General features: G+C 36.5%; 2 protein-coding genes across 2 annotated transcripts; both read left to right on the forward strand.

The window, feature by feature from the left end:
• The first annotated feature begins 3,877 nt into the window (after positions 1–3,877).
• On the forward strand, positions 3,878–9,570 carry LOC127519767 (zinc finger protein 501-like). Its single transcript, XM_051907305.1, has 2 exons — positions 3,878–4,161; positions 6,150–9,570. Exons 1-2 carry the CDS (start codon positions 4,038–4,040, stop codon positions 7,454–7,456), a joined length of 1,431 nt encoding a protein of 476 aa, XP_051763265.1. The 5' UTR covers positions 3,878–4,037; the 3' UTR covers positions 7,457–9,570.
• A 1,398-nt stretch (positions 9,571–10,968) lies between these two features.
• Positions 10,969–14,647, forward strand: LOC127519756 (gastrula zinc finger protein XlCGF26.1-like). Its single transcript, XM_051907278.1, has 2 exons — positions 10,969–11,242; positions 12,477–14,647. The coding sequence occupies exon 2, from the start codon at positions 12,519–12,521 to the stop codon at positions 14,199–14,201; it is 1,683 nt and encodes a 560-aa protein (XP_051763238.1). The 5' UTR covers positions 10,969–11,242; positions 12,477–12,518; the 3' UTR covers positions 14,202–14,647.
• Positions 14,648–15,765: the final 1,118 nt, after the last annotated feature.

Below are 15,765 nucleotides of genomic sequence, written 5' to 3' on the forward strand. Positions count from 1 at the left end.
AGGACGCTTTATGAATCACATAAAAATCCACACTGGAGAGAAGCCGCACACTTGTGATCAATGTGGGAAGAGTTTTGCACAAAAAAGAGTCCTTAAGGATCACATGAGGATCCACACTGGAGAGAAGCCGCACACATGTGATCAGTGTGGGAAGAGTTTCAGATTGGGAGATTCTTTTAGAGTACATCTGCGTTCTCATTCTAGAGAAAAAACATTTAACTGTGATCAATGCGGTAAAAATTTTATTTGAGCAGATTCCCTGAAGAAGCACCTGAACGTTCATACAAAGGAGAAGCTTCACATGTGCTCTCTGTGTGGAAAGGGGTTTTTACAGCTGAGTACTTTAAAATTACACTAGAAAAGACACAGCGGTGTGAAGAATTATGTGTGCTATGTGTGTAGAAAAACCTATTTTGGAGAGGGTGAACTGAATAAGCACCAGAAAAGAAGCTGCACACAAAAAAGAACCCCCTAATGATCACATGGAAATCCACACGGGAGAGAAGCTGCACACTTGCAATAAGTGCAGGAAGAGTTTCAGAAGTGTTCGAGCTTTGAAATTACATCTGTGTTCTCATTCTGGAGAAAGAAAGAAGCACAAGAAAGTTCATACAAAGGAGAAGCCTTACACATGTTCTGCATGTGAAAAAACTTTTACAGGACTGAGCGCTCTTAAAATACACAAGAAAACACATACCAGTGTGAAAAGACATTTGCTACAGCTGACAAAACGTCACCAGAGAATTCACTTTGGAGAAAAAAAAAAAACTTACAAGTGTTCACACTGTGACAAGAAATTCAGTCCATCAGGACAACTGAAAATACTCAAGAGCATCCACACTGAACAGAAGCCATTTCACTTCGTGTGAGAAATACATGAGCTTCTCTGCTCACTCATAATGTTTGAAATCATAGTTCCTGTTCAGATCCAGAACTTTTAGGTTCAAACGTAACACGTCGAGTAGTAAGAGTTGTTTCTTCCACAAAATCCTGTCCTAACTAGCCGAAACGAGTGACCAAAAAATCATCTTAACTTGATTGTTGTGATTTCCATTACAGCAGCATTCCTGTATGTGATGCAGTGCCGCCTAAGGGCCCGAAGATCACGGGCATCCAGTATGGTTTTCCAGCCTTGACCCTTACGCACAGAGATTGTTCCAGATTCTCTGAATCTTTGGATGATATTATGCACTGTAGATGATGATAACTTCAAACTCTTTGCAATTTTTGTCTGAGAAACTCCTTTCTGATATTGTTCCACTATTTTTCGCCGCAGCATTGGGGGAATTGGTGATCCTCTGCCCATCTTGACTTCTGAGAGACACTGCCACTCTGAGAGGCTCTTTTTATACCCAATCATGTTGCCAATTGACCTAATAAGTTGCAAATTGGTCCTCCAGCTGTTCCTTATATGTACATTTAACTTTTCCGGCCTCTTATTGCTACCTGTCCCAACTTTTTTTGGAATGTGTAGCTCTCATGAAATCCAAAATGAGCCAATATTTGGCATGACATTTCAAAATGTCTCACTTTCAACATTTGATATGTTATCTATATTCTATTGTGAATAAAATACAAGTTTATGAGATTTGTAAATTACTGCATTCCTTTTTCATTCACAATTTGTACAGTGTCCCAACTTTTTTGGAATCGGGTTTGTAGTTTACAACAAAATATCTAAGTTACTTTTTCAAATAAGTAATGCAAGTTACTTTTTCACATTTATTGACTGACAGGCAGCTCTCCTGTCCCCATGTTGAGGTCAGAGGTGTTGTGTGCGCTGCGTGAACATGATTGTAGTTCTAGACTAAATGTTAACATGCATTTACTTACCTCACTTGCACAAAAACATTCAGTATTCCTCAAAATGAATAAAAACAGTGAAATGCAATATCAGAATTTTATACAAACCTGTAATAATTAACTATATTAAATTACACAAATATGTATTTAATCTCAATTTATTAACCAATGTCTTTGCTGCTGATCTTCAATGATCTAATTCAACCATACTAATAAGCAAAAAATTACTTTAGATTAGATTTAGAAATAAGAGTGTTGAATTTCCATCTCCTGTATCCTGCTGCCTTTTTTTTTTAATCCAGAATAGCAGCACAGCTGAAAGGCGTAAATCTGAATTTCCTTCAGCCTGAGGTTTATTCATTTCACTTTTGGTGTGAAAGGGCCTTAACATTTGCCAAAAATAGAACTGTATTTGTTGTTATTAAAAAAAAAAAACAAGCAAGCCCAGCCCAGGTGAGAAAAAGTAACGCAAAAGTAATGTAACGCATTACTTTTCATAGAAAGTAATGAAGTAACGCAATTAGTTACTTTTTTAGGGAGTAATGCAATATTGTAATGCATTACTTTTAAAAGTAACTGTCCCCAACACTGGTCACTCAGCGTTGAGCAGTTCACTGTGCTTTGTACACTTCAAAGTGGTTTAACCAACCAATCAGAATCAAGGACCAGAACTGTCTGTATTATAAATTAAATTAAACCCAATTTGAGGGAATTACACAGACATAGAACTGGTTTCAGATGTGTGTTTTTCTGTATTTATGCTTTTATTTTTTATTCTTACAATTATTTTTTTTACAGTATTTTTTTAGTTGTGGTATTTCTTCATATGTTCTTTTCTAAATTTCTATATAGATGTCTGCCTAAATGTTAATGGGGGCTGGTGCATCTAAACTGTCAAAAGTTTATTATGAGTTCCTTAATTAATATTTTTCCTATCTGTGTTTTTAATTTGTTCCTTAGTGATTAAAAATCTTTGAATTCATATTTTAATCTCCATCAAATATTCATATTCAAGTGTTTAATCATTTACTGTTACTTATTATGTTAATGTTTTATTCTGTTTCATTTATTACATATGTAGTATTCTCCAAGATTATGTATACTTATTTCATGTTTCTTAAAAAGATATATCTTAGTTATATGTGCTTTGTTAGATATTGGACACCTCCCACGACTGCCTGAGTAATAATGTTTCTCAGATTTAGTAATGGTACTAAATGTGTTTTTCTAGAAACTGTGTTTGTAATATATATTATATGATATTTGAATGTGCCTGCTATGTTTGTATATCCCTATTTTTATATTTTTTTTATTAATTGGGTTTTTTTAATTGTGGTAGCCTATATTTCTTTGTCCATATGTCCATATCTGAAGATAAAAAAACAAAATGAAAAAAGTTTTAGTAAGTTTTTCATCTTTTGAATCTTTTAATGTCTAATAAACTATATTTTTGCCCAAACATGACTGAGAATTAATGAGATTTCTGGGTTTGTAGTAGCTATTATAGTCTGTCTATATTATTAACTGTCCCTCAAAAAGGGATTGAATCGCCAGTATCCCAAGATCCTTTAAAACTTACTGATATATTGAAGGCTAAGTTAGGCATAGTGAATGTGCAAAACTGTTAAGTGATGGAAGTCTGTTGGTGTTTTTAGAGAGACAGCAAACAGTATGAAAATTGATGATGGGGAAAACAGTTAAATGTCAGTGGTGTGGTAGGAGTAATTTTATATTCCATGTAATAAACTCAGAAAAGAGACTCTTGAAAATTGTAATTCCCATAATAACTTATGGGTGAGTGCTTTCACTTTAATATTTCTTTTGAGGAAATAATGGATGAACTGGGATTTTACACAATCATGCTGAAAGTGTTTCTTAAGTCTGTTACCAGCCTTACAAAAAGGAAAACCAGCCTTACAGTGTTTCCCTGGTCCTTTGAAGAATTGTCAGTAAGAAAGCAGAAACCACAACTTACGTTTTTTTCTCTCTTTATCCCCTTATTATACTCAACTATTGCAATGTGTGCGCCACACTCCAGACCAGTGGGTGGCGGAAATGCACAGTTTATGTTGGTTTACCAAGATGCCAAAAACATCGAAGAAGACGAAAAGACGCGCTCCGAACTGCCATTCAAAACAAGAGATTTGCGTTCTTGAAGCATCACGAATCAGTTTTAACAAAATTATAATAATAAAAAAAAAAAAAAAAAACGATCACAATATACAAGTAAAGCCATGCATTCAGACTATGAGGAAGAGCAGAAACCTGTAAAGATGGAGTTTATTGAAGATTACAGCGAGAACAAGAGTGATCCAGAACCATTCATAGTGAAACAAAAAGATACTGAAGAACAGAGAGGTTGGTGTTTATTCTTTGTTTTTCATTAATGATGCTGTGAAACATGAAGGTTATAAAACTTAAAGCAGTTCAACAGACTGTCCGTTAGTATAACGAAGCCTATCCAATCATTATAATGGCCTTTACGTAAACGTGAGATGCTTTCATATGGAAATTGATTATAGCCAAAGTTAAAATATGCTCAGTAGAAAAATGCCTATATAAAACCTAAAGTAACTGATCTCACAGAAGTGAGTACACCCCTAACATTTTTGTAAATATTTTATTATATCTTTTCATGTGACAACACTGAAGAAATGACACTTTGCTACAATGTAAAGTAGTGAGTGTACAGCTTGTATAACAGTGTAAATTTGCTGTCCCCTCAAAATAACTCAACACACAGCCATTAATGTCTAAACCGCTGGCCACAAAAGTGAGTACAACCCTAAGTGAAAATGTCCAAATTGTGCCCAAAGTGTCAATATTTTGTGTGGCCACCATTATTTTCCAGCACTGCCTTAACCCTCTTGGGCATGGAGTTCACCAGAGCTTCACAGGTTGCTACTGGAGTCCTCTTCCACTCCTCCATGACGACATCACGGAGCTGGCGGATGTTAGAGACTTTGCGCTCCTCCACCTTCTGTTTGAGGATACCCCACAGATGCTCAATAGGGTTTAGGTCTGGAGACATTCTTTAGCAAGGCAGTGGTCGTCTTGGAGGAGTGTTTGGGGTCGTTATTATGTTGGAATACTACCCTGCGGCCCAGTCTCTGAAGGGAGGGGATCATGCTCTGCTTCAGTATGTCACAGTACATGTTGGCATTCATGGTTCCCTCAATGAACTGTAGCTCCCCAGTGCCGGCAGCACTCATGCAGCCCCAGACCATGACACTCCCACCACCATGCTTGACTGTAGGCAAGACACACTTGTCTTTGTACTCCTCACCTGGTTGCCGCTACACACGCTTGACACCATCTGAACCAAATAAGTTTATCTTGGTCTCATCAGAACACAGGATATGGTTCCAGTAATCCATGTCCTTAGTCTGCTTGTCTTCAGCAAACTGTTTGCAGGCTTTCTTGTGCATCATCTTTAGAAGAGGCTTCCTTCTGAGACGACAGCCATGCAGACCAATTTGATGCAGTGTGCGGCGTATGGTCTGATCACTGACAGGCTGACCCCCACCCCTTCAACCTCTGCAGCAATGCTGGCAGCACTCATACATCTATTTCCCAAACACAACCTCTGGATATGACGCTGAGCATGTGCACTAGAGCTCTATAAAATCTGGTGAATTCTGCTAGATTGTCAATGTTTTAATCGTTTATCACCTGAAAAAGTTAATTCTGGAATATTGTTCCTCTGTAATGTTATCTGTCATGATCCCAGCCTGTGTTCCTCTGTCTGCTGTAAGGACTTTTGTCTTATTTCCTGTCTTGTGTCATGTTTTGTAGTTCTTTGTAGTTTTTCTTGTTGATTAGTTCTTGATTGTTCCCATGTGTGTCTTGTTTGCCAATCACCTGTTGTGTATAAATACCCCAGTGTTTCTCATGTCCCTTCTTCTTTTAAATTTAGAAAGGGTTTTTAAGCTTTATAGTTAACCTATCATTCTTGGTGTGATTCTTTACTCTGTGTTTACCCTCAAATGAATGATAATGGCTGCTTAAGTATTTACCCACAAATAGCATGTGCACATTATGTTTTAATAATGTCTTTTTTAGACATTCCTCTGCATTTAGTCATTACTGATTCATATGTGACACCTTGATTACATGTAATGGTAATGAGACTTATTTAACTTTTTTACCTCTAATTTGCTATTACAAATCAGGGTAGTTGCTAGAGTTGGAAGAGATTAAATCACATATAATTAAATTATTTTAAAAACTCATCATACCAATTATTTTGTACAGAAATCATAGCAAATGTCCTTGGCCTTCACATTTCTGTTTTTGATATTTTTTATGTGTGACTTCAAATTACATTTTTGTTTCTTTCATTTTAGACCTGGAAGAAGATGGGGAGAGTGAAGAACTGAATGAAGTGGAGGAGAAATGTCATGTCAAAACTGCAGAAACTTGCTCACAGACTGAAAGTAAATGTGTAGAAAGAAGAGCCATCAAATATATCACCTGCCCTCAGTGTGGAAAAAGATTCTCATACAAACATAGTCTTAAACGTCACATGAGAACTCATAGTGGAGAGAAGCCGCACACGTGTGATCAGTGTGGGAGTACTTTTGCCACAGCTGCTGTATTGCATCGGCACCAGAGAATTCACACTGGAGAAAAACCTTACAAGTGTTCACAATGTGACAAGAGATTCAGTCAGTCACAACATCTGAAAAGACATGAGAGGATCCATGCTGGAGAGAAACCGCACACATGTGATCAATGCGGGAAGAATTTTGCACAAGCAAACTGTCCTAAACTATATCTGTGCTCTCACTCTGGAGAAAGATCATTTAACTGTGATCAATGCGGTAAAACATTTCTTAGGGCAGATAACCTGAAGGACCACCTGAAGGTCCATACAAAGGAGAAGCCTTACATGTGTTCTTTGTGTGGAAAGAGTTATTCAAAGCGGGGTTATTTTAAAATACACCAGAAAACACACTGTGGTGTGAAGGATCATATGTGCTTTGATTGTGGGAAGACCTTTACTAGATCTGACATATTGAAACAGCACCAGAGAATTCACACTGGAGAAAAACCTTACAAGTGTTCACACTGTGACAAGAGTTTCAGTCTGTCAGGAAATCTGAAAACACATGAGAGGACCCATACTGAAGAGAAGCCGCACACATGTGATCAATGTGGGAAAAGTTTTAAAGAAAAAGGAACCCTTAAGTCACACATGAAAATCCACACTGGAGTGAAGCCGTACACATGTGATCAATGTGGGAAGAGTTTCACACATTCTAACACTCTTAAATTACATCTGCGTTCTCACTCTGGAGAAAGACCATTTACCTGTGATCAATGTGGTAAATCATATTTTTCATCATCATCCCTGAAGATCCACCTGAAAGTTCACACAAAGGAGAAGCCTTACATGTGTTCTTTGTGTGGAAAGAGCTTTACTCAGATGGGTACTTTAAAAATACACCAGAAAAGTCACACAGGTGTGAAGAATCACATGTGCTTTGATTGTGGGAAGACCTTTTTTACAGATGCCGTATTGAAACAGCACCAGAAAATTCACACTGGAGAAAAACCTTACAAGTGTTCATACTGTGACAAGAGATTCAGGCAGTCAGGAAACCTGAAAAGACATGAGAAGATCCACACTGGAGAAAAGCCGCATACGTGATCAGTGTGGGAAGAGTTTAACTCTCTCAGGTTCTCTACTGCGTCATACTAAAAACAAATGTGGTATACTGTTGCCGAACATTGAGACGCTGCCTGCACTGCTGACGTTTAGTTGAGCATGTAATAAAAGTGATGTGGGCTGCTTAATTATTGTGTAGTCTTAATTATCCAGCTCCTTCTGGTTGAAGATCGAGTGAAAGCATCAATGCTATATATGAATTATTTTTGATTTTGGCAGATCTGGTCTTTCTACACAGCAGTAACTTATATGGAGATAGAATTGTTCCATTATTCCAAATAAATAGATTATAATCCACAAATAAATGTAAAGAGATTCACAAAAAAATAATCAAATGCAATTATGCACAAAAAATAGAATGAGATCCACAAATATATGTTAGGAGTTTCACAAAAAATTAATTTAAGACAAAGAAGAGAAGATATTGTTGAATAAAGTCGTTATTTTTGTGCACAAAAGTATTCTCGTCCCTTCATAACATTAAAGTTGAACCACTACAGTCATGTGGACTATTTTAACAATGTCTTTAATACCTTTCTGGACCTTGAAAGTGGTGGTTAAATTGCTGTCTATAGAGGATAGAAAAACCTCTCGGATTACATCAAAAATGTCTTAATTTGTTTTCCGAAGATGAACGAAGGTCTTACGGGTGTGGAACGACATGAGTGTGAGTAATTAATGACAGAAATGTCATTTTTGGGTGAACTAACCCTTTAAAACACTAAAACTGTGTTATATGTTTAGTTCATTTGTGTTCATTGGTTTAGTTCAAATGTTTCCAAGAATGTTTAAATCCAGAGAAATGAGCAATTTTAGTGCCCCGACCCATCACCTGTCAATGACGTCATACCCGCGTTACCCTCGATTTCCGGTTTTACTTCCGTATAAACCATGGAAATACCACAGATGCCTAAATATATTATGTGTTTAGACAGGTGACCAACTGTATACATTTATACAAACAGAAAACTAATCATATAGCTCAACACTGGTACTGTACTCGTTTTCTTGATTTACCATGTTTTTACCGTGCGTCAGAGACAACACTATTTTGTCAAGAATCAGATGCAACTTAGTTTGCAGTAATAGTAATACAGCATTTTATTCATCATACAATATATTTTAAAATTAATTGCATGCCATTCAGCAGCACAAGCCATCCAGTATTTATTAATATTATATTCTAATATCGATCTAGCTTACTGCAGCGTGCAACAAGTGTCTCATAGCAGCTGCCGAGCGAACGCACAGAGTAGCATTATAACCAGTACTTTCAACTCACTCAAATGTATCTAGTATGATAAACAGCACTGGGGTAACCCAGATATTCTTGACCAGTTACAAGATATTTGGTTTCTAAGATTTTCAGTTCCAGTGGGCGGAGCATAGGCTACATGAATATTCACGAGTTTCCCGGACATGCGCGTAGAACTGAGTATTTTATTTCAGCTCCTCCTTGTATCTCAGCAGGTTTAATGGATTATTTCAAAAAGGTAAATAGTTTCAGCGTTGCATGAACATATGCCTTAACTTTAACTGTTTATCGTTTCGTAACCGTTTGTTTTATTAGTTTGCACGTTTTGTGCAGTCATCCCTGACTGAATGATTGCAGGCATTCAATTAGGGTAAAGCCTCTTCCTCTTGCTCTTCCTTTGTACTTTATGATGCTTTAAAACTGTTTTACTAATTCTTATATTTGTTGAATGCAATAATTGAAATAAACCTGTATGATGTAGACTAACACTTTTTTTAATCTGTCCTGGTGTGATTGTTCTTAAATTCTTGTTCATTTTGTAAATATAAGCCAAATAACTTAATACCATACACGAGCATGAATGAGCTGCTTTAATACACAAGTAAAATTGAACAAAATTGTATGGGCAAAAGTGTAAAAATTACATTTGGTTCAACTACTGTAAATGAGAAAAGTACTTCATGTCTTTTTACAGCAACCAGATTGATGTTTACATAATTTTATTTACAAATATGCATACTGTCAAAATGATGTAAAATATATATTTTAAAAATGTTTTGATTAATAAGTGTGCTTGTGCTTGTTTTGATAAACTAATATATACAATACTGTTCAAAAGTTGGGTATTAGTAACGTTTTTTATGTTTATATTTACCATGCTGCATTTATCTGATAAAAAAAAAAAAAACACTAATATTATGAAATATTTTTACCAACTGTTTTCTGTTTGAATATATTTCAAAATGTTTTTTTTTTTCTTCTCATTATTATCACAGTTGAAAATGGTTGTGCTGCTTAATGAAGTGTGGAATCCACTTTACAGTGTTTTCAAGATTCATTATGAATAGCAAGTTCAGAAGAACAGCATTTATTTGAAATGGAAATCTTCTGTAAAATGTCTTCATGTGTCATTTTTGATCAATTTAATGCATCCTTGCTCAATAAAAGTCAAAAGTGCTATTCTAATTGAACCCAATTAAGAACATACATGTTTATGAAACTTTGTCTTGAAAAAATGTTGAATGAGTGTTTGTTGTTCATTAAGATCATGCATTTGTATCAATGAACATCAATGTGTTATCATGTACACACTGTGCAAAGAAAGAACGAACAGATGACAGAGAGTAACAGGGTGCAAAATGTTTGTGGTTGATATGGTTGATAACTGATATGGTTGTGGACATTATTTCAGTAATTCCCAGAGGGATGACACAGTTTTAAAGCTTCAAAAGGTAAGGTAACAGAAGAGCATTGCAATAAATAAATTAAGTGGTAGAAGGTTAATGTATTTAAGAATACTCTATATCTGCTCTTCTATTGGAAATCAGTAAATCTTTCAGGTGTTCTGGAGTTTTTGGTTTCACAGTGCAAGTGGAACCTTAAACCTTGTGATAATTTTAATTTGTAAATTTACATTTGTTTGTAAAAAAAAAAAAAAAAGAAAGATGAGATTTCAGCAACATTTTTAGCACTGTGTGACTTTTACAACCAGACAGCATACAGTTCACAGCCAGAGAACATGGAGAATGTTGGATATTGCTTGGAACAGGGTAAGTTAAACATCATATGGATCATCACACCAGTATGTTACAAAAAAAAATTATATATATATAATGTCCACAGATACATTTACAGGTTTATTTCAGGTGTTATGGCAGCAGGTAATGTATTCAACAAATGATAACAACTAATAGACACAATTTTAAAGCATTGCAAGGTTAAAAGTAACAGCACAATGAAATGAAATCAATGTATATGCTCATATATATGCTCTGCTTTATCCTTACATTACACGAAGTGAATGTCTGCATTCAGTCAGGGGACGACATACTGCACAAAACGTGCAAACTAATAAAAACATAAACTGTTACAAAACGATAAACAATTGTAGTTTAGGCATAAGTTCGCGCTTTAATAATTCACTGAGATACGAGGAGCTGCATGTCCGGACCACTCGTGAATATTCATGTAAGCTCCACCCACTGAAACCGAAAATCTCAGAAACCGAAAATCTCGTAACGGAAGCGGTCGACGGGCATAATAAAAGCTCCGCTGCTCTCGAGCTGTGTGTTGCGCAAGCGTCTGTCATTCTGTCTCTCATTAGCAATAACTCCATCGATCTTAAACACACACAAGGATTTCAAGTTTGTCGATTGTGTCTTCAGTGAAACTGAACTCTCTTCCTGTCCAGGTTCACTTCGCGCGGACCGACCGTTACACACAGAAACACGTTCACACGGTTACAAATGCACACTTCCGAAAATCTGACTGCTGGATTCGATTAAGTCTGCAAGGTTTGTGAAATTAAATGTTTATGATATATTCCGAGATTAGATGCTGAATATATTTGCTGAATGTTTACGGTAAATTAGAAAGTATTATATTGTTTGCCTTTCTGTCACTAATAATATAAAAGCAAATGTTATAGGCTACACTTTCGCATACCGCAACTTTGTTTAATAGTTATGTCTAAAGATGTATTAATTAGATATGACTGTGAAACATAAATCGTAAACTATAAAGACCAGCTGCATGTTTGAGCTGTTTTAACTGAAAGTAGCTTGTACTGACAGATCTTAAAATATGTTAGTGCCATTGTTTTGTCTCAGTAATGTTTTTTTCTAGTAAACGTTTATAAAAGCTATTTAAATGGCCTAAATGAAAGCCTAATCCTGGCTAAGGCTAAGCCCTGTCTGTGAAACCAGCCCAAGTGTTTTCAGAAAAACTTATCGGCCAGTACTGATATTTTAAAAATACCAAATATCAGCCGATATAGGCTATGGTCCTTGGTGATATATCAGTTGACCACTACTTGTCCATTCTGCTTTCTGTTTGTTCTGTTGTCATTGTTTCTTTGTGTACGCTGCACACACACTTTATTTTTCTATTAATTTATAAAAATTCATCAAAATTATCATAATTGACCCTTCGCCGGGAGTTTGATTAACAAGCGATCTAACCAATCACAACGCCAAATCCGCCATTTTGTCCAAAAAAGCAGTCAGGAGTTAGTAACCTCGGTGGACTTGAACTTGAAAAATAGTGTGTATTGACGTCTTTGCGCGTTTTAAACAACATTCCTTCTCATTCATTAATGTTTATTTGATGCTATAAATTAAGAGATGATCAGTTCACTAGCCACTTGAGCTGAGACACTACAGCGATCTGTCACGACACATTAAAGAGCCACAAAACGGGTTTTCTTTATCGAATTTCTTTAAAAATTACACAATTCGAAATCTGGGACTTTGTTTAATGTCATAAGTAACCTGCTCTGTCTTGTCTGTCAACGTGTTGTCAGTGTCCTCTTTGCTCCGCAATGTATTTTTTACATTGTGTGTGGTGTGACAGCGCCATGGCTTGTCGGACAAAGCAAAAATAACTAAGGGGCGGGTCTTTGAGAAGGGTCGATTTTGCAAAGCATTTATCTACTTTCTGTTATTACATCTTTTATGTCCTTTCCCTTCACGTTCCGTCTTTGAATTTTTTTTTCTTCTTAAAATTAAACCTTTTTATCTTTTATTTTAGACCTGTTAGAGGAGAAAGAGGAGAGTGAATAACTGAAACATCATGACAAAACTGGAGAAATCTTTGAGTTGCTCATTGAAAGGAAGAGCTAAAAAATCTTTCACCTGCCCTCAGTGTGGAAAGAGTTTCCTATACAAAAAAAGTCTTAAACCTCACATGAAAATCCATGCGGGAGAGAAGCCGCACACATGTGATCAGTGTGGGAAGAGTTTTTCACAAGCAAACACTCTTAAATTACATCTGCGTTCTCATTCTGGAGAAAGACCATTTAAGGCTGATCAATGCGGCAAAACAATTCTTAGTGCAAAATCCCTGAAGGTCCACCTGAAAGTTCATGCAAAGCGGAAGCGTCACGTGTGTTCTCTGTGTGGAAAGAGTTTTTCACGGATGAGTAATTTAAGATTACACCAGAAAAGACACAGCGGTGTGAAGGATCATGTGTGCTTTGATTGTGGGCAGACCTTTACTAGATCTGACACATTGAAAGAGCACCAAAGAATTCATACTGGAGAAAAGCCTTACAAGTGTTCATACTGTGACAAGAGTTTCAGTCGGCCAGGACATCTGAAAAGACATGAAAGGACCCACACTGGAGAGAAACCTTATAAATGTGATCAATGTGGGAAAAGTTTTACACAAAAAGGAAGCTTAAATGATCACCTGAAAATCCACACTGGAGAGAAGCCGTACACGTGTGATCAGTGTGGGAAGAGTTTTGCATGTGCAAAAACTCTTAAATTACATCTGCGTTCTCATTCTGGAGAAAGACCATTTAACTGTGATCAGTGCGGGAAAAAATTTCTTAGGGCAGAAAACCTGAAGAGGCACCTGAAAGTTCATACAAAGCTGAAGCCTTACGTTTGTTTGTGTGGAAAGAGTTTTTCACGAATGGATTATTTTAAAATACACCAGAAAAGTCACAGCATTGTAAAGGATCATATGTGCTTTGATTGTGGAAGTACTTTTACAACAGCAGCTATATTGAATCGGCACCAGAGAATTCACTCTGGAGAAAAACCTTACAAGTGTTCACAATGTGACAAGAGATTCAGTCAGTCTGGAGCTCTGAAAAATCATGAAATGATCCACACTGGAGAGAAGCCGCACACATGTGATCAGTGTGGGAAGAGTTTCACACTAAAAGGATCTCTTAAATCACACATGAAAATCCACACTGGAGAGAAGCCGTATAAATGTGATCAATGTGGAAAGAGTTTCACACATGCATACACTCTTAAATCACATCTGCATATTCACTCTGGAGAAAAACCATTTAACTGTGATCAATGTGGTAAAAAATTTCCTAGGGCAGCACACCTGAAGGTCCACCTGAAAGTTCATACAAAGGAGAAGCCTTACACATGTTCTTCATGTGGAAAGAGTTTTAGTCAGCTGGGTAATTTAAAAGTACACCAGAAAAGACACAGTGGTGTGAAGGATCATATGTGCTTTGAATGTGGGAAGACCTTCACTGCAGCTGAGACACTGAAAAAGCACCAGAGGATTCACACTGGAGAAGAAACACATGAGAGGATCTACACCGGAGAGAAGCCGCACACATGTGATCAGTGCGGGAAGAGTTTCACGCTAAAAGGATCCCTTAAGTCGCACATGAAAATCCACTCCGGAGAGAAGCCTTTTACATGTAATCAGTGTGGGAAACGTTTCACTCAGTTAGGATCGCTACATCGTCATACCAGAAACAGCTGTCTGAAATTAAAGTAATTCATGTTCAGATCCAGCATATTTAAAGTGTGTTGCTGCGTCCTCGCCAAATGTGAGCCAATAACACACTGAGTACTAAAAGCTCTCTTTCATAAAGATCTGTCCCAACCAGCCTCATTAAAACATCATTAAGCTTTAAGACCAGCTTCAATTAATATTTCTAAAGACGTTTTGTACAGAAGAACTGACTCGAATCTAAGATGTCCTTCTGTTTGGACTAAAGCTGAATGTAATTATTGTGGACAGAGTTTCATGGACTTAATGTCTCAAAATTCATCTGCATTCTTTGGTCTTTCATCTGATTTTTGTAGTTGCTTCACCAATTAATTGATTAAAGGATTAGTTCACTTTAGAATTAAAATTTCCTGATAATTTACTCACCCCCATGTCATCAAAGATGTTCATGTCTTTCTTTCTTCAGGTCGAAAAGAAATTAAGGAAAACATTCCAGGATTTTTCTCCATATAGTGGACTTCAACGGGGTTCAGCGGTTGAAGGTCCAAATGTCAGTTTCAGTGCAGCTTCAAAGCTTTACAAGATCATAGTTGAGGAATAAGAGTCTCATCTAGTGAAGCGATTGGTCATTTTCTAAAAAAAATATATATATATACTTTTTAAATCACAAATTCTCATCGTGCACTAGTTCTATTAATCGTAATTACATTGGAAAGGTCACGTGTGACGTAGGCGAAAGTACCGACCCTGTTTACAAGTGTGGAGAAGGAGGACCTTTCAAAAGTTGTTGTGTGTTGAATGATACATATCTTTGTGTTAGTTTATTGTTTAAATTGGTCCTTTTGCGTGCGTATCCTGGATGTTTAAATCTTTTGAAACACTGGGTTTGGTACTTCCGCCTATGTCATGCGTGACCTTTCCAACGTGATTATGTAATGTGTGGCGCATCGCAGAGCAGTGCAAGATGAGCATTTGTGGTTAAAAAACGACTGATCGCTTCACTAGACAAGACTCTTATTCCTCGTCTGGGATCGTGTAGAGCGCTTTGAAGCTGCACTGAAACTGCAATTTGGACCTTCAACCCGTTGAACACCACTGAAGTTCACTATATGGAGAAAAATCCTGGAATGTTTTCCTTAATTTCTTTTCGACTGAAGAAAGGAAGACATTCATCTTGGGTGACATGGTGGCGAGTAAATTATCAGGACTGAAGCGAACTAATCTTGTAAATTAATTTCTTATTTTATCATTAACTTTTGATTGCTTATTTTTTTTTGCTAGCTGATTCTTCTTTGATCGAAAATGTCACATACGAAAGAGAAAGAAGTTAATGATTTAATTACTTCATTGATCGTTATTAGAAAATTGAACTATATTTCATATGGACATATTATGCGGCTGTATGGTAATTGTAGCATTTAATAAAATGGTTTTCGACACAGAAAGGAAAAAGTAAACACTACTGTAAGGATGGGTATCATTTGCATTTTGATTTATTATTGTTTTGTTCGTCACAGACTGAGAAATAACACTGTTATCAGTTTTAATGTCTTTCAGCATATATCCTGGCTCAAATGATCTGTTTCTAAAACAGACTATTTGAATAAAG

This window comes from Ctenopharyngodon idella, chromosome 10, assembly GCF_019924925.1.
Source record: "Ctenopharyngodon idella isolate HZGC_01 chromosome 10, HZGC01, whole genome shotgun sequence".
Classification (NCBI taxonomy): Eukaryota; Metazoa; Chordata; class Actinopteri; order Cypriniformes; family Xenocyprididae; genus Ctenopharyngodon; species Ctenopharyngodon idella.

Coding starts and splice junctions, on each gene's coding strand:
- LOC127519756 (XM_051907278.1), top strand. CDS start 12,519: ATGACAAAACTGGAGAAATCTTTGAGTTGCTCATTGAAAGGAAGAGCT.
- LOC127519767 (XM_051907305.1), top strand. CDS start 4,038: ATGCATTCAGACTATGAGGAAGAGCAGAAACCTGTAAAGATGGAGTTT. Junction 4,162..6,149: donor AGATACTGAAGAACAGAGAG/GTTGGTGTTTAT, acceptor CTTTCATTTTAG/ACCTGGAAGAAGATGGGGAG.